General features: G+C 45.5%; 1 protein-coding gene across 1 annotated transcript; it reads right to left on the reverse strand.

Moving 5' to 3' along the window:
* Nucleotides 1–13,535: 13,535 nt before the first annotated feature.
* On the reverse strand, nt 13,536–15,107 carry GMCL2 (germ cell-less 2, spermatogenesis associated). Its single transcript, XM_003281594.3, is given in 1 exon segment — nt 13,536–15,107. A coding segment is annotated over 1 exon segment (1,572 nt).
* Between the last annotated feature and the right edge of the window lie 4,598 nt (nt 15,108–19,705).

Consider the following 19,705-nt stretch of genomic DNA (forward strand, 5'->3'; position numbering starts at 1 on the left):
ACTTTGGGAAGCCAAGGCGGGTGGATCACGACGTCAGGAGTTCGACACCAGCCTGGCCAAGATGGTGAAACCCCGTATCTACTAAAAATACAAAAATTAGCCAGGCATGGTGGCGTGAGCCTGTAGTCCCAGCTACTTGGGAGGCTGAGGCAGGAGAATCGCTTTAACCTGGGAGGCAGAGGTTGCAGTGAGCCAAGACGGCGCTGCTGCACTCCAGCTGGGGCAACAGAGCGAGACTCCATCTCAAAAAACAAAAAAAGAGAGAAAACAGATTTGTATTGACCTTATGCAAATAAATATACTGCCATAAATCAAGTATACTTACAAATCCTAACACCTAGCCAACCCCATGTTGGTCTTGAACTCGTGAGCTCAAGTGATCTGCCCACCTCAGCCTCCCAAATGCTGGGATTATAGGTGTGAGCCACTATACCCAGCCTAGGTTTAAGCACTTGATGTTATAAAATAGAATCCCAGGTCATTATAAGTAAAAGGGAAACATCTTTAATCATTGACAGAGGGAATACTCAGTTCTGAACGGGACCCAGTAAAGACAGCATGAGGCCAGCTGAATCTGTCTCTTTTCTCTTCCCCCCCTTTTTTTGTCATTTATTCAAAAGGCAAACAAAAATCTTTCATTATCTTTTTTTTTTTTTTTTTTTTTGAGACAGAATCTCATTCTGTCACCCAGGCTGGCATGCAGTCGCACGATCTTGGCTCACTGAAACCTCCATCTCCTGGGTTCAAGTGATTCTCCTGCCTCAGCTTCCCAAGTAGCTGGGATTACAAGTATGCACCATTACACCCGGCGAACTTTTGTATTTTTACTCGAGACAAGGTTTTGCCATGTTGGCCAGGCTGGTCTTGAACTTCTGGCCTCAAGTGATCCACCCACCTTGGCCTCCTAAAGTGCTGGGATTACAGGCGTGAGCCACCATATACAGCCAAAAATCTTTTATTATCTTTTAATATTACATTAAAATCTTGTTCAAAAGAGAAAGCCAAATTTCCCCTTTGCATTAGCTTACTATTAATGTTAAACCTGATTCTTTTTTTTTTTTTTTTTTGAGATGAAGTCTCGCTTTTGTCCCCCAGGCTGGAGTGCAATGGCGTGATCTTGGCTCACTGCAACCTCTGCCTCCCAGGTTCAAGTGATTCTCCTGCCTCAGCCTCCCAAGTAGCTAGGATTACAGGCGCCTGCCACCACGCCTGGTTAATTTTTGTATTTTTAGTAGAGACGGGGCTTCACCATTTTGGCCAGGCTGGTCTCCAACTCCTGACCTCAGGTGATCCACCTGCTTCAGCCTCCCAAAGTGTTGTGATTACAGGTGTGAGCCACCGTGCCCGGCTAAACCTGATTTGTTGTTGTTGTTGTTGAGACGGAGTCTCACTCTGTTGCCCAGGCTGGAGTGCAGCAGCCTGATCTTGGCTCACTGCAAGCTCCGCCTCCTGGGTTCACGCCATTCTCCTGCCTCAGCCTCCTGAGTAGCTGGGACTACAGGCGCTCACCACCACGCCCGGCTAATTTTTTTTTGTATTTTTAGTAGAGACGGGGTTTCACTGTGTTAGCCAGGATGGTCTCGATCTCCTGACCTCATGATCCACCCGCCTCGGCTTCCCAAAGTGCTGGGATTACAGGCGTTTACGCCCAGCCCTGTAAACCTGATTCTTAATAAAACCTTATAGACAAATCTATCTAATCCTAATTAGTTTGACCATAATGTAACATTTCCATAAACCTTTTATAGCTCTTTACAAGTTTCTGTTAAACAGCAGCTCAGTTCAAGAAAACCTTGTTATTCAGACACATGGGCCCAGTTTTGGCCCTGCATCAATATACTATTTTTATTTTTATTTTATTTTTATTTTTTTTAGACGGAGTCTCGCTCTGTCACCCAGGCTGGAGTGCAATGGTGCCATCTTGGTTCACTGCAACCTCTGCCTCCTGGGTTCAAGTGATTTTCCTGCCTCAGCCTCCCGAGTAGCTGGGACTACAGGCACCCGCCACCATACAATTTTTAGTAGAGACGGGGTTTCATTCTGTTGGCCAGGCTGGTTTCGAACCCTGACCTCAAGTGATCTGCCCACCTCGGCCTCTCAAAGTGCTGGGATAACAGTCATGAGCCACCATATCTGACCAATGTACTTTTATTTCAATATTCAACCTACAGAAAAACAAAATAATCCCCTCAAAATCTTAGTCAACTTGCTCGAACCCACAGAATTTTCTTTGCAAGATCAATCCTTCAGAAATCCTTTACGACTTGTCTAAATCTTCAATTTTGTCCCATTACTCTTTTAGATTAGACAATCATTAAGAACTTCTGATTAGACAAAATCATATTCCCTTGAACAAAAAATATATTTTCATATCTTAAAATCTTTTACCAAAAACACATTCTACCTTCCTTGTGCACCTTGCGTGTAAAACCTGGTTCTCTGGTAGTCTCAAGTACGTGTTACAATGTGAACTCTCAGCAGCTTTTACTTTTTGATGAAAATCCTCGTAGGTAAGCAATGTTAACCATGTATCAGATTGTATATTAAAAGTCATAGAAGCAGTTTATGGCCTTAAACTATCTAGCAGATAGTACCTGGCCTGCCTCATTTAGACCAAATGTATACATTTATTTTTTATTTTTATATTTTTTGAGACAAAGTTTCGCTCTTGTTGCCCAGGCTGGAGTGCAATGGTGTGATCTCGGCTCACCACAACCTCCACCTCCCAGATTCAAGCGATTCTCCTGCCTCAACCTCCCGAGTAGCTGTGATTACAGGCATGTGCCACCACACCCAGCTAATTATATATTTTTAGTAGAGACGGGGTTTCTCCATGTTGGTCAGGCTGGTTTGAAACTCCTGACCTCAGGTGATCCCCCCACCTCGGCCTCCCAAAGTGATGGGATTACAGGCATGAGCCACTGTGCCTGGCTTTTTTCTTTTCTTTTCTTTTCTTTTTTTGAGACAGAGTTTTGCTCTGTCACCCAGGCTGGAGTGCAGTGGCACCATCTCGGCTCACTGCAACCTCCACCTCACAGGTTCAAGCGATTCTTCTGGTTTAGCCTCCTGTAGCTGAGTAGCTGGGATTACAGGCATGTGCCACCACGTCTGGCTAATTTTTGCATTTTTAGTAGAGGCAGGGTTTCACTATGTTGGCCAGGCTGGTCTCAAACTCCTGACCTCAGGTGATCCGCCCACCTTGGCCTCCCAAAGTGCTGGGATTACAGGCATGAGCCACTGTGCCTGGCCAAAATGTATACATTTTGAAGATGTTTTTATTTTACTTTATCAAGAATCTTTAAACACATGACCTAAAAGGCATTAATGTTTCTATCTTACTTTTTTTTTTTTTTTTTTTTTTTGAGACGGAGTCTCTGTTGCCCAGGGTGGAGTGCAGTGATGCGATCTTGGCTCACTGCAAGCTCTGCTTCCCAGGTTCAAGTGATTCTCCTGCCTCAGCCTCCCGACTAACTAGGATTACAGGCGCCTGCCATCACACCCGGCTAATTTTTGTATTTTTAGTAGAGATGGGGTTTCACCCTGTTGGCCAGGCTGGTCTCCAACTCCTGACCACAAGTGATCCACCCGCCTTGGCCTCCCAAAAGACTGAGATTACAGACATGAGCCACCATGCCCAGCCTAAAGTTTCTATTTTTCTGACAACATATATTTGATTTAAGCGATTATTATTATTATTATTATTATTGAAATGGAGTTTGGCTGTGTTGCCCAGGCTGGAGTGCAGTGGAATGATCTTGGCTCACTGCAACCTCCGCCTCCTGGATTCAAGCAATTCTCCTCTCCCAGCCTCCCAAGTAGCTGGGATTACAGGTGCCCACCACCACACCCAGCTAATTGTTGCATTTTTAGTAGAGATGGGGTTTCGCCACGTTGGCCAGGCTGGTCTCAAGCTCCTGACCTCAGGTAATCCACCTGCCTCGGCCTCCCAAAGTGCTGGAATTACAGGCATGAGCCACCATGGCCAGCCTAGCTGTTTTATTCTTTTTATTTTCCTTTTTTTTAGAGAAGGGGTCTCACTATGTTGCCCAGGCTGGTCTTGAACTCCTGGGCTCAAGTGAGCCTCCCACCTTGGCCTCCCAAAGTGTTGAGATTACAGGCAGGAGCCCAGCCTGTTTTTATTAAATGTCTTATTTATCAAAAATTTCACAAAGATCATTCTGTTTGGATCAAAATTTTGCATTATAGTTTTATAACTCTTATGCAAACTTTTTTTTCTTTTTTTCTTTAAATGGAGTCTTGCTCTGTTGCCCAGGCTGGAGTGTAGTGGTATGATCTCGGCTCACTGCACGCTCTGCCTCCCGGGTTCACGCCATTCTCCTGCCTCGTGCTCCCGAGTAGCTGGGACTACAGGCATCCATCACCACGCCCGGCTAATTTTTTGTATTTTTAGTAGTGACGGGGTTTCACCATGTTAGCCAGGATGGTCTCAATCTCCTGACCTCGTGATCCACCCGCTTCAGCCTCCCAAAGTGCTGGGATTACAGCCATGAGCCACCGTGCGGGGCTTTATGCAAAATTTTTACACCTAATAACATCTGGCAGAGATCCACATGAAACCACCTGATCAATGAATCCAAACGAAAATGTATGTTGACAATTCTTAAGACATTTCTCATATTATTTTGCCAGTAATGTTAAAGCCAGCCTTATTTATTAAAGACTTTACTTAATTTATGAGTACTTCTTAACTTTAAGCCAATTTGGCACCTTGTGGCCACAACACGAAACAAAATACCTGTACATACACATAAACACACACGTACACACTCACATAAAGCAGGCAGAAAACAAAATAGAGGAAGATAGAGCCTGGTTGGCTTCCACAAAGGAGCCAGGTTTTACAAGTGGGGTGAGAGAAAGAAAGGAGGGGAAGGAAAAAAGATAAAGCAACTGAAAGGAAACTCTCCAGCCACTATAGAATGTGGGGTCACTATCCACATTGTTCTTGTTTGTTGAAGAAGGGATCACGGCCCATGCACAAAGTCATACATTCATACGTGCAAACAAACAGCGTACTTCCAAAGGAGTCCAATCAGAGGGGCTGGGTGGGGTCTTGAATTTCCCTCCGCAGTTCCAAATGACTGCACAGACTGCTGGGTCCCATCCAAGTAGAACTCTTGGTGCCCCACATGCAGACAAACGCAAATGCTCAAATGTTACCACTAACAGCCAAATCTTTTTTTTTTTTTTTTTTTTTTTTTTTTGAAACGGAGTTCCGCTCTTGTTGCCCAGGCTGGAGTGCAGTGTCATGATCTTGGCTCACTGCAACCTCCACCTCCCAGGTTCAAGCAAATCTGTGGCCTCAGCCTCCCAAGTAGCTGGAATCACAGGCACCCACCACCATGCCCGGCTAATTTTTGTAGTTTTAGTAGAGGCGGGGTTTTGCCATGTTGGCCAGGCTGGTCTCGAACTGCTGACCTTAGGCGATCCGCCTGCCTTGGCCTCCCAAAGCGTTGGGATTACAGGTGTGAGCCACTGCGCCCTGCCCAGCCAAATCTTAAGTAGAGCAGTGACACCCAAAACAAGGCAGAGGGCAGTCAGGTGCACTCCAACCAACTTACCCAGCTCCTAATGATGGTGGCTCCCCCCGCCCCACAAAAAAAGTGAACGAAGAAAGTTCACTTTCTTTGAACCAGGGAAGCATTGACGGCAGCCAACATTGTGCCAGGGGGCAAAAAGAGGTTTCCCAAAAACAAAAGCATTTTTGGCCGCTTCTGAGAAGTTGCTTAACATCCCCATCATGGGGTCTGCTAGCCACGAGCAGCTGGTGCTCACAGGTGACCCTAGGCCTCACCCGGTAGTGAAAGCAGGTGGTCAAGCACAGGCCTGCCCAGAGCGCAGCACTTCCCAGTCCGGGCCACCAGAACTGTAACCCAATAGCAGGTGAGTTGCTCACTGCGTGCAGAGTTCAATTAGCAAAAGTGAGGTCTGATACAAAGTAATGTATTATGAAGCTAGTTTAGGGGAAAAGGCACCACAAGCATCCTGCCTTTAGATGTACCACTTGGCGTTTGGAGCAAAAAGCAGGCACTTTTAAAAAGCAAGGGAGAAAGTGAGCAAGGTGGGGGGTCTCTGTGTTAACTTGGTGCCTTACCTACTGGGCCACTGTGCTGGTGACTGCTGGCATCTTTGTGGGCAAGCTGGTGTCTCTCAGGCAGCCTGCTATAGGGTGAGAGTTCCTTAGCTGGCATGCTTCAGTTTGCAAACCAACTGTTAACCCTTGGTTTGTTCTGTCTTGGAGCCCATAGTTAGATAAACTTTCCCTGGGGGAAGTCTGGTGACGCGGAGGTAGAAGGCTGTATTTGTATTTCTAAAAGGCTAAGTAGGAAATGGGGAATGGGTGGAACAAGAAAAGAAGAGAGAAAAGATAATTAAATCATTTCTTAGATAAATAGAGGTACTCAGTTACAACTGCACTCCAGCCTGTGTGACAGAGTGAGACCTTGTCTCTCAAATTTTTTTTCAATGAAGTATGGCAATGTGTGCTTGTAGTCCTGGCTACTCAGGGAGGCTAAGATGGGAGGATTGCTTGTGCCCAGGAGTTCGAATCCAGCCTGGGCAACATATAGAGACCCTGTCTCCAAAACAAAACACAGAAAGAGAAAAGAAAAAAGACGATGGCTCATGCCTGTAATCCCAGCACTTTGGGAGGCTGAGGTGGGTGGATCACCTGAGGTCAGGAGTTTGAGACCAGCCTGGTCAACATGGTGAAACCCTGTCTCTACTAAAATACAAAAATTAGCTGGGCATGGTGGCAGGCGCCTGTAATCTTAGCTACTTGGGAGGCTGAGGCACAAGAATCACTTGAACCCCGGAGGTGGAGGTCGCAGTGAGCTGAGATTGTGCCATTGCACTCCAGCCTGGGTGACAGAGCGAGACTTTGTCTAAAAAAAAAAAAAAAAAAAGGGCGGGTGCGGTGGCTCACACCTGTAATCCCAGCACTTTGGGAGGCTGAGGCAGGCAGATCAAGAGGTCAGGAGATCGTGACCATCCTGGCTAACATGGTGAAACCCCGTCTCTACTAAAAATACAAAAAAATTAGCCGGGTGTGGTGGCAGACGCCTGTAGTCCCAGCTACTCAGAAGGCTGAGGCAGGAGAATGGCGTGAACCTGGGAGGCAGAGCTTGCAGTGAGCCAAGATTGTACCACTGCACTCCAGCCTGGGTGACAGAGTGAGACTCTGTCTCAAAAAAAAAAAAAAAGAAAGAAGAGAAGAAGTTGAAATTTATCAACTGCCTTGTTAGTAGGTATTGATAAGACTGGTTTCTTTTCTCATTTTATCTATTTATGTAATGAATTATATTAATTGAGTTTCTAATATTAAACCATCCTTGCCTTTCTGGAGTAAGTCCACTTGAATATCATTTTAAATTATATTAACGTGCTATTGGATTGTTGTTGAGATATAGGAAAAGCCAGTGTTTTTCCTAGTCTCTCACTCAACAATCGACACACCTGTGACCCCAGATGTGTGTATTTTCCCTCTACACAGCAAGCAAGCAATTCTCTGTCAGACACCTGCTGTGTGTCCTCTAATTCAGTTTAACTCTAACACTATTTACCTGATGTTAGTGTCAGATCCCACACACTGAGGGCTCTGTCCCACAAGACTGTCCCCCACTTCAGATGTCAGTTTCAAGTCCAGACCTTTGGAACTACTGACCAACCGGCTTCCCATGACACCTCCTCAGGTTTTATTAATTTGCTAGAGAAGCTCCCAGAACTCAGGGAAACACTTACATTTACCCATTTACTATAAAGGATATCACACAGGCCAGACAGAAGAGATGCATAGAGCGAGGTATGGAGAAAGGAGTGCGCCACCCTGCAGGAACCTCCACGTGTTCAGCTAGCTGGGAGCCCCCTGAATCCCATTTTTTGGGGTTTTAATGGAGGCATGATTGATTAAATCACTGGCCATTGGTGATCAGCTTAACCTTCAGCCCCTCTCCCTTCCTGGGAGGTTGGGGGTGGGGCAGGGGCTGAATAGGGGGTGGGGCGTGGAGCTGAAAATCCCAGTCCTCTAAATGTGCCTTGGACTTTGTAGTGACCTGAAGCTACTACCTAGGGGTCCCCCAGCAAGCAGCCCTCTCATTAGCATACAAAAGACACTCTTACTTCTCTGGAGGTTCCTCGGGTTTTAAGAACAGTGTATCAGGAAGTGGAGAGGAAGACCATTTGTGGAGCTCAGGGGAAAAGGCCAGAATAGAGAAAGAGATTTGAATCATTTTCATAAAGGTGGGATTTCATGCCAGGAAACTGGATGAGCTCACCTAGGGGCAGAATGTAGACAGAGAAGGCAGAAGACCCAGGACCCAGTGCTATGTCAAGGTTCATCCTCTGGGGGCATGCTGGCAGCTGTGCCAACAGGAAAAGGCTACCTTGGGGTTAGGCATGTTCATCATGAAGGCTGCATCTTCCCTTTTCTTCGTCAACCACGTGTACAGTAAGGAGCAGACAACACGGTGCTCTCCAGGCAGGAAGCTTATTTGCATAATAAAAGATTACAGTGGGGTGGACACTAAACGTCATACCTGGTCCAGCCAATCTTTGGGCCCTATTTAAATCAGACACCACCTCCTCAATCTCGTCTATGAAACCCGGTGCATTTCACCACTAACCAGAAGAGCCACTCAGGGGCCCCTGTCTCTCTGCAGGAGAGAACTATTCTCCTTTCTCTTTCTTTTGCCTATTAAACCTCCACGCTCTTTCTTTGTTTTTTTTTGTTTTTTTTTTTGAGACAGAGTCTCGCTCTGTCACCAGGCTGGAGTGCAATGGAGCAATTTTGGCTCACTGCAACCTCCACTTCCCAGGGTCAAGCAATTCTCCAGCCTCAGCCTCCCAAGTAGCTGAGATTACAGGTGCCCGCCACCATGCCCGGCTAATTTTTTGTATTTTTAGTAGAGACAGGGTTTCACCATGTTGGTCAGGCTGGTCTTGAACTCCTGACCTTGGGTGATCTACCCACCTCAGTCTGTCAAAGTGCAAAGTGCTGGGGTTATAGGTGTGAGCCACTGCGCTGGCCTAAACGTCTACACTTAAACTCAAAAAAAAAAAAAAAAAAAAAGGTTCATCCTCTGAGGGGGAACCAGCAAAAAAATATATGTATATAGAAAATTCCTTTGTAATGAAGAGGAAGGAGACACTGATACATGCTGCAGTGTAGCTGACCTTGAAAACATCATGCTAAGTGAAAGAAGCCAGACACACAAGACCACATATTATATGATTCCATTTATGTAAAATTTCTAGGCTGAGCGCAGTAGCTCATGCCTGTTATCCCAGCACTTTGGGAAGTGAAGGTGGTAGGATCACTTGAGCCCAGGAGTTCAAGACGAGCCTCAGCAACACCACCATCTCTACAAAAAAAAAAAAAAAAAAAAAAAAAATAGCTGGGTATGATGGCATGCATCTGTAGTCCTAGCTACTTGAGAGGCTGAGGAGGGAGGATTGCTTGAGCCTGGGAGGTCAAGGCTGCAGTGAGGTGTGATTCTGCCACTACACTCCAGCCTGGGCAACAGAGCGAGATCCTGTCTCAAAAAACATTTTTTGGCCGGGTGCTGTGGCTCATGCCTGTAATCCCGGCACTTTGGGAGGCCGAGGCAGCAGATCACCTGAGGTCAGGAGTTTGAGACCAGCCTGACCAACATGGTGAAACCCCGTCTCTACTAAAAACACAAACATTAGCCAGACGTGGTGGCAGGCGCCTGTAATCCCAGCTACTTGGGAAGCTAAGGCAGGAGAATCTATTGAACCCCGGAGGCAGAGGTTGCAGTGAGCTGAGATGGCGCCACTGCACTCCAGCCTGGGTGACAGCACAAGACTCCATCTCAAAAACAAAAACCATTTTTTAAGATAAAATTTCCAGAATAGGCAAATCTATAGAGACAAAATAGATGAATGGTTGCCTAGGGCTTGGGGGAGGGTGGAGATGGGGAATGAGTGATAATGAGTAAAGGATTTATTTTTTATGTGATGCAAGCACTCTAAACCTGTGAGGTGATGACTGCCCAGCTCCAAATATGCTAAAACTATTGAATCGTGAACCCTAAGTGAATTTTGTGGTATGTTAATTATGTCTCAATAAAAATGGGGGGGGGACAAAAACAGAAGAAATGGCTAGAATGTAGAAAGATAATCTGGTGACTGTGGCATCCAAAGCTGCTTCCACCCTAGTGTGGAGTCCTGATAGGTAAGCCACACTGAGGAAGGGGTCCCAGGCGCGGGGGAACAACTGTTCCAAGAGACAGCTAATCACAGACAGCCTGCTGGCACAACATCCTGTTCCCAAATACCTTGCTCCTCACGTAGCCCCAGAAGTACAACTTCCTTCTGCACGTAGCTTCCTCCAGCATGACCCTAGAAAACTTCCCTCCAGCCCTGCCTCTGTGCAGACAGCCCCTTCTCTGCTGTGCTGCCCGTTGTAACCTTGCAATGTATCTTTGAACTTTCTCAAATAAATCTGCCATTCTTTACCTATGACTGTCTCAGTAAATTCCTTTACTGCCTGTGACACCAGCCCCAGCCAGTTGCACCCACAACACCTAGGTCAGGGTAGCACTGGCCCCACCCATGAGAGGCCAGTTTTCACTTTTTTGGCAAAATGGAGAAACATTAATTGGGGCCAAGAGTGCCTGCTGGAAACTCATTTCTTGAATAGCATTCTTTTAAAAACTATTGTTTTTTAAAGACAGGGCCTGCCTCCCTCTGTCACCCAGGCTGGAGTGCAGTGGTGCAATCACAGATCGCTACAGCTTCAAACTCCTGGGCTCAAGTGATTCTCCTCCTGACTAGCTGGGACTACAAGTATGTGCCACCGTGCCCAGGTAATTCTACAAAAAAAATTTTTTTTCATAAACCATAGTTTATACAATATCTTAGCTTACACTATTAACACTTTATTGAAAATATTTCTTTTTTTTTTCTTTTTTTTTTTTTTTTTTTGAGACAGAGCCTTGCTCTGTCACCCAGGCTGGAGTGCAGTGGCGCAATCTTGGCTCACGGCAAGCCCCACCCACCGGGTTCACGCCATTCTCCTGCCTCAGCCTCCCAAGTAGCTGGGACTACAGGTGCCTTCCACCACACCTGGCTAATTTTTTTGTATTTTTAGTTAGAGATGGGGTTTCACCGTGTTAGCCAGGATGGTCTCTATCTCCTGACTTTGTGATCTGCCCGCCTCGGACTCCCAAAGTGCTGGGATTACAGGTGTGAGCCACTGCGCCCAGCTTATTGAAAATATTTCTATTGAAAAGAACATACTATGCAAACACATAAAAGTATTTAGTAAGAAAACAAAAGCACATCTTTACTACCAATGTGAATTACCAGCTGACAATGATCAAAGAATATTAACCTACTTGTGATTGAAGAAAGAATTATCCTGTCTATGGGTGACATAAGCAACGTGGCCAGGACAGAACCAGTGGATGAAACCACATATCATTCCAATTTGGCCAGTTAACTTATATAAGTGTAATGAAACCGTTAACTTTATTCATTAATATACTCAAATATTATCTTTCCTTCCAAGATTTGCAAAAATTTAATTATCCAAATAATTTAAGTTTGGTATGTCTATATTTTTCAATACATAAAAGGTCAGGAACCTCTTATACAATAATGAGATGGAAAGAAAACGACAGCTTTCCGTGAAAGAGGCCTAATATAGTCAAATATATAAGTAATGTCATCTCTTTTTTTTTTTTTTCTTGAGACGGAGTCTGGGTCTCTCATCTAGGTTGGAGTGCAGTGGTGTGATCTCCGCTCACTGCAACCTCTGCCTCCTGGGTTCAAGTGATTCTCCTGCCTCAGCCTCCCGAGTAGCTGAGATTATAGGCGTGTGCCACCACGACCGGCTTTTTTTTATTTTGTATTTTCAGTAGAGATGGGTTTCACCATGTTGCTCATAGCTGGTCTTAAACTCCTCAAATGATCCGCCTGCCTCAGCCTCCCAAAGTGCTGGGCTTCCATGTGTGAGCCACCATGCCTGGCTGACGCCCAGCTGAAATGTAACCTCTTGATAACAGCCAAATCCCTGTATTAGAAACATTTAAATTCCAGCTCTGGGGGTCAAGGGTGAGGCATTTAAAAGGTTCCTTTAAGTTAAACCAAGTGGATGAATTTTAAAAGAAAAAGCAATTTATGAACCTATGGATGACATATCATTAAGAAAGAAAAAAATTATTAGTAAATTCCAAAAGTTAAAAGCAGTTGGAAAAAAATCTAACTAGAAAGAAAAAAAATGTTGGTTTCAATTAAGGGGGGTTTTTTGGTCCATTTCGTATAAGAGCTTACTTAATCTTTTTCCAAATGCACATTTATTATTTGCATAGATACATAAAAATTATTCTCATTTTAAAAGCCACAATAAAAATATACATAACCACAGAAGTACTTACTCTAACTGGAAAGAGAATGAACATGGCTATATTCAAAACAGCAATAAACACAAAAGGTCAACATATATAAATCATGAGAAGTGTACATCTTATTTTTGACAAAAACAAGTTCCATTTTTACATTAACGCTTCATCAGCTTCTGTATTAGATCCTCTGACCTTATTTACATTTACTATGAAATTTCTGTTAGCATGTGTCACTCAAAGGCACTCAACTCAGAGGGTATCAAGTCCTGAGCTTAAGTAGGAAACAAAACTCCCAACGAAAATTTGAACATAAATAATTGTAAAGATCAGAGAATATTAAAATGTTTAAAAGTATAATATCTGGTACATAAATAACTCAAAAACTAATAATAAAGGTGTACATACTGTCAAAGAAAAGGCCATGTAAGACAAGAAATATCCCTGGAATCAAACTGATTTTTCACTCATTCAAGATCATTTGAAGGTGTGAAGCTAACTTTCATTGTTCTTAAAAGCCTAGGAAAGCCAAATTTTAAAAAATAGCATATGACAATGCTTAAGTTTAAAAGAAGTTTCTCAGCTTAGTCTCCAAACCAGGAAGAAAGTATTTAACGATTAAAAACAAGTATGAACTGGAAAGATATTAGACTAAAAGCAGCAATCACAATGAGCAGGTGAAAATATTAAAGGAAAGCTTTAAATGCACCAGCTCAAAACGGCATTTCTAATTGGCCATCCAAATTATTCTTTTAGATTATTTTAGCCAAATAAAAATAAATTTACAGATGGACAACTGAGGTCCACGAACATAAGGTAGAAACAGAGTTTAAGCTAAAAATTAAATCTATGTTTTGTTGCAGATAAATGTGAGATTTACCTACAGTAATTTTCTGCTGATGCTAAATTAAAAGCATGAGTTGACATCGTACTGACAGAAATGGTTTGACAGATATTTTCTTGGCTTTAACAATTTTTTTTTGTATATGCATAGAAATGCAATGAGGATAAGAACAGTCTTCTGTATTGTCCGTCCAGTTCATAAGGCCTTTGTCATTGTTAGTCACCTTAGATGTGAATATCAGTAGGGCCATTAAATTAAAGCTGGCCTAAAAGTTTTCAAAGTGCTACTGTTTCCAACTGATGAGATCTTCAGTTTTCTGGATTTTCTGGGTGACGATTATTTTCAATTCCTTTTTCCGGTGATATATACAAGAAGTTACAGCAGATATATAGAGGGAAGGTCAGAAACCTGCCGTCCAAGTTCATCACCACTTGTTCCTGATCCTTTTTAAGTATAAGTATTTGATAGCCAGTCGTTCTACTACATATTGGTTTTCCACTACTATCAAAAGAAGCCAAGCGTAATCTACATGCTATGCTCCTTCGAGGCTGTAAACTGACAGACCTGCTACATGGCTGATTCAATGTATCGCGTTTGAAAATGATGTATCGATTGGTGTAAGTTACAAGTAGGTCAAAGCCGAAGTTAAAACCTGTCCAACACCAGCGGTATTCAACATCTTTGGCAAGCTTTCTACCACACCTCATGCTATTTCCCTCTAGGTCTTCTTTATTGATTTCTTGAGTCCCTGCTTCACTGTCTTGTTCTGCCCGCAGCATAGCAAACCACTGCTGTTTATACACAGAAGACAGCCATTCTGAAAGTACTATAGCATCTTGTTCAATAATTCTTGCAGAAGCCAGGTCACTGATAATATATTGTAACCTTAAATGTCTGAACACTGACACAAATGGTTTTCCTTGTTCAGTTTCAAGAAAGGCCATACCTTCAAAATCTTTTCTCTGTTTAGAAAACCAGACATCTGTTTCTGTCAAAAGCTGTCTTAAAGATCCATTCCAAGAAGGCACAAGCTGAAGGAACATCCACATTTTTAGAGTGGTGTATACATCCATCTCCACTTGCATCACAAATAAGTTAGAGGAACCGATGAGCTGTTTCATGACATTTATACTGAGTTCTTTAAAAAGTTTAACACTCTGGTGAGTCATCAAATTGTTTAGAAGCCATTCAAGGCACTTTTTCTTTACAGAATCTAATCCACAGGTCTCTACTGATGTGTAATAACCACATACAGTTTTCACATTCATTGTTTCCTTCATTGTCTCACCACACTGCTCTATTCAACCATCCAGCTGCAGCATACAAGCTGCTGCCAAAATGGCAACAACTCGACTGGGTTTTATCAAGACATCCCCATACAGTGAACCAAACGCAACCTGCAGGGCTTCTACATCAATGTTCTGGTCAGGAATCTCCAGTTCAATAATATTCATGCTGGATTCTTTCCAAGAACCACTGAACATACTAGAAAAGTAGCCAGATTGGCATAAATATATTTTGTGTAATCGCCATTCTTCTCCTAGAGCGCAAATCTTAATGTCACTATTTTCACCATTCAAAAATAATGTTTGATAAATATATTTGCTCCTTAATTTTTTCCTTGCAGGGGTGTTGAGGAGCGGCCGCTGCTCGTCCCCCTCCTCCTCATCCTCGTCCCTCTCCGAGTCCGGGTGACAGTGGCGGCAGGCCCCGCTGCTCCGCTTGCGCTTCTGACTGCCCGGGCAGTAACAGAAGCCGTAGCCCGCTGCATCGTCTCCAGTGTCCGGCCTCCGGGCCGAGTCCCCGGCCCTGGCACCCTGTTCCTGCCGGGCAAGGGCTGGCCTCGGCTGGCGCAGCACCCGGCTGCTTGACGATCCCATGGGTCACGGCTCCCCGGGACTTCAGGGAGCCCAGAGGAGGGGGGTCTCCGGCCACGGCCCGGCCGCCGCCGCCAGCCTTCCCCGAGCGCAGGTGCCTACACCTCCACCCCCTCACGCGCAGCCCCAACCGTTGCAGAGAACACTGCCACACTGCCGCCTCCAGCCTCCGCACCCCTCCCCCACAATTTTTTTTTTTTTTTTTTTTTTTTTTTTGAGACAGAGTCTTGCTCTGTCACCCAGGCTGGAGTGCTGTGGCGCGATCTTGGCTCACTGCAACCTCCGCCTCCCGGATTCAAGTGATTCTCCTGCCTCAGCCTCCCGAGTAGCTGGGATTACAGGCGCTCGCCACCATACCCGGTTAATTTTTGTAGTTTTAGTAGAGGTGGGGGTTTCCCCATGTCGGCCAGGCTGGTCTCAAACTCCTAACTTCAGGTGATCCTCTTACCTTGGCCTCCAGAGTGCTGGGATTACAGGCGTGAGCCACTGCCTCCGGCCTAAAACAATTTTTTTTAGAGACAAGGTTTCACTGCGTTTCTCCAGGTGGTCTTGAATTCCTTGGACAGCATTCTTCATTGCTGGAAGCAATTCTCATCTGGCAGCCAAAACCAAGGTCTGTTTCAGAAGGACCACTTCCCCAGGAGCAAAAGTTTATTTGCAGGACCTGACAAAGGAAAATATGTGTACCAGACGCTTGAGCCTAACCAGTCCAATGTAAATTTGCGACCAGGCACAAAAATAAAATAAAATAATAAAATAAAATAGGCCAGGCTCGGTGGCTCACGCCTATAATCCCAGCACTTTGGGAGGCTGAGGGGGGGTAGATCACTTGAGGTCAGGAGTTTCAGACCAGCCTGGCCAACATGGTGAAACCCCATCTCTACTAATAATATAAAATTTAGCCGGGTGTGGTGGCACATGCCTGTAATCCCAGCTTTTCGGGAGGCTGAAATGGAGAATTGCTTGAATCCAGGAGGCAGAGGTTGCAGTGAGCAAAGATTGCACCATTGGCTGGGCACAGTGGCTCCCGCCTGTAATCCCAGCACTATGGGAGGCCGAGGCAGGTGGATCACGAGGTCAGGAGATCGAGACCATGGTGAAACCCCGTCTCTACTAAAAATACAAAAAAAATTAGCCGGGCACAGTGATGGGCGCCTGTAGTCCCAGCTACTCGAGAGGCTGAGGCAGGAGAATGGCGTGAACCCAGGAGGCGGAGCTTGCAGTGAGCCGAGATCGTACCACTGCACTCCAGCCTGGGTGACAGAGCAAGACTCTGTCTTAAAAAAAAAAAACAAAAAGATCGCACCATTGCACTCCAGCCTGGGTGACAAGAGCAAAACTCCATCTCCAAAAAAAAATAATAAAATAAAATAAAATAAAGAGTTGAAGTCAAGCCAGGTACGGTGGCTGCTCACGCTTGTAATCCCAGCACTTTGGGAGGCTGAGGTGGGCAGATCACAAGGTCAGGAGTTCAAGACCAGCCTGGCCAATATGGGGAAAGTGACCATGGCTGGGTGAAGTGATGACTGCGGCCGGTCTGGGAAGGCAGAAGCAAGCAGAGGGCCTGGGCAGGATAGGCAGGGATTCTCTGCGGGGAGGATCTGTGGAGACAGCGGCAGTGGGATTAGGATGCCGGAATTGAGGAGGCTTTTGTCCTTGGGGGATGGAGTGGAGAAGTGGGGCATGGTCCTGGAAATTTGGCCTGCATCCTCACCAGGCCATCTGGAAGCTACTTGTTGGGAACCCTGTGTGTGTAAAGGGCTAACCCAGGCCCAGACCGGGGGGAACTGGAGAAGGGCCCACACTGAGACCACCCGAGGGGTGTGCTGGAACTGCTCGGCCAGTCCTCGGGGATGGGATGGCTGGGGCGTATGGGTGTCTTCCTGCAAGAAAACAGGACTCGAAGAGGAAGGTGGGAGGCTGTTCCAGGTAGATGGAGGTCTGTGCTGCCAGAGCAATGTAGGAGTCACCACGCGGGCCTCCGTCTTTGGTGCAGTGGGGGCAGAGATTGGTGAGGGGCATCAGGGCCAGATATGTAGGTGTGGGGAGCCCTAGATGGGCCCGTGCTGCAGGGGGAGGCAGTGTCATGCCAGGGAGGTGGATTGGACGCTGGACACAAGTGAAGAGCGACCAGCCCTGGTGGCTTCCTCAAACCTATGTGAGTGCCTGCCCCATTCCCAGATGAAGAAAACAGAGGTTCCAATAGGGAAAGTGACTTGTTCTAAATCCCAGAGTTGGGAAGTCAGGGAGCTCAGCCTCCTGATTCCAAAGGCAAATCTGGAGTTTCTGTTGGAGTTAAGGGGCCAGGTGAATGGTCTATGTTGACCAAAAAAAAAAAAAAAAAAAAAAAAAGCTCTGTAAAATGTTTAAAAAAGTTTATTCTCTGGCGTGAACCCGGGAGGAGGAGCTTGCAGTGAGCTGAGATCGCGCCACTGCACTCCAGCCTGGGTGAGAGAGCGAGACTCCGTCTCAAAAAAAAAAAAAAGAAGTTTATTCTCAGCTGAGATGAGTGACCATGGCCTGGGGTACAGTCTCAAGAGGTCCTGAGAAACTGTGCCTGAGATGGTTGGGTTACAGTTTGGTTTTATACATTTTAGGGAGACAGAGGTTACAAGCAAATACATCAATCGATACATGTAAAGTACACATTGGTTTGACCTATAAGGGCAGGACAACTCCAGGGGGGTTACAGGTCATAGGTGATTCAAAGGTTTTCTGATTGGCAATTGGTTGAAAAAGTTAAGCTTTGTCTAAAGGGTTGAAGTGGCTGGGTACAATGACTGACATCTGTAATCCCAGCACTTTGAGAGGCCAAGGAGGATGGCTTGATCCCAGGAGTTTTCAACAAGCCTGGGCATCATAGTGAGACCTGGTGTCTACAAAAAAATTTAAAAAATTAATTGGGCATGGTGATGTGCACCTGTAGTCCCAGCTACTTGGGAGGCTAAGGTGGGAGGGTTACTTAAGCCCAGGAGGTTAAGCCTACAGTGAGCTGTGACTGTGACACTGCATTCCAACTCAGGGGACAGAATGAGACCCTGTCTCAAAAATAAAATAAAATACAATACAATAAAACAGGCTGGTTGCAGTAGCTCACACCTGTAATCCCAGCACTTTGGGAGGCCAAGGCAGATGGATCACTTGAGGTCAGGAGTTCGAGACCAGCCTGGCCAATATGGTGAAACCCCATCTCTACTAAAAATACAAAAATTAGCCAGGTGTGGTGGCATGCATCTGTAGTCCCAGCTACTCTGGAGGCTGAGGCAGGATAATTGCCTGAACCTGGGAGGTGGATGTTGCAGTGAGCCAAGATCGCACCACTGCACTCCAGCCTGGGCGACGTGAGTGAAACTCCATCTCCAAAAAAAAAATAATAAAATAAAATAAAGAGTTGAAGTCAAGCCAGGCATGGTGGCTCACGCCTGTAATCCCAGCAGTTTGGGAGGCCAAGGAGGGTGGATCACGAGGTCAGGAGTTCGAGACCAACCTGGCCAATATGGTGAAACCCTGTCTCTACTAAAAGTACAAAAATTAACTGGGTGTGGTAGCACACATCTGTAGTCTCAGCTACTCTGGAGGCTGAAGCAGGAGAATCGCTTGAACCCAGGGAGGCAAAGGTTGCATTGCACTCCAGCCTGGGCGACAGAACAAGATTCCATCTAAAAAAAAGAAAAAAAAAAGCGTTGAAGTCAGTGGGAAGAAATGCTTGGGTTAAGAAAGAGGTTGTGAGGCCGGGCGCAGTGGCTCACGCTTGTAATCCCAGCACTTTGGGAGGCCGAGGCGGGCGGATCACGAGGTCAGGAGATCAAGACCATGGTGAAACCCCATCTCTACTAAAAATACAAAAAATTAGCCGGGCGTGGTGGCGGGCGCCTGTAGTCCCAGCTACTCGGAGAGGCTGAGGCAGGAGAATGGCGTGAACCTGGGAGGCGGAGCTTGCAGTGAGCCGAGATCGCGCCACTGCACTCCAGCCTGGGTGCCTGGGTGACAGAGCGAGACTCCGTCTCAAAAAAAATAAAAATAAAAATAAAAATAAAAATAAAAATAAAAATAAGAAAGAGGTTGTGGAAGCTGAGGTTCTTGTTATGTAGATGAAGCCTCCAGGTAGCAGCCCTCGGAATAGATAGTGAATGTCTCTTTTCAGATCTTCAAAAGTCTCAGACTCTTACTGAATTTCTCCTAAATCTGAGAAAGTCCTGGCTACATTAATGGAAATTCTCTACAGATGCAAATTTCCCCCATAGGAGACAGCTTTGCGGGGCCATTTCAAAACACTGTCAAATAAATATATTTTGGGGTAAAATATTTTGATGCTCTTCAGGGTCTGCTATCTGTTATGTTGTACCAGAGTCAGGTAGAAATTTGGCATCTTATTGCTATAAAAAGTCTGTTTTGAGCCGGGCACGGTGTCTCAAATCCCAGCACTTTGGGAGGCTGAGGTGGGTGGATCACCTGAGGTCAAGAGGTCAAGAGTTTGAGGCCAGCCTGGCCAACATAGTGAAACCCCATCTCTACTAGAAATACAAAAAATTAGCTGAGTGTGATGGTGGGCACCTTTAGTCCCAGCTACTTGGGAGGCTGAGGCAGGAGAATCACTTGAA

The sequence above is a fragment of the Nomascus leucogenys genome, unplaced genomic scaffold, assembly GCF_006542625.1.
Source record: "Nomascus leucogenys isolate Asia unplaced genomic scaffold, Asia_NLE_v1 Super-Scaffold_3019, whole genome shotgun sequence".
Lineage (NCBI taxonomy): Eukaryota > Metazoa > Chordata > Mammalia > Primates > Hylobatidae > Nomascus > Nomascus leucogenys.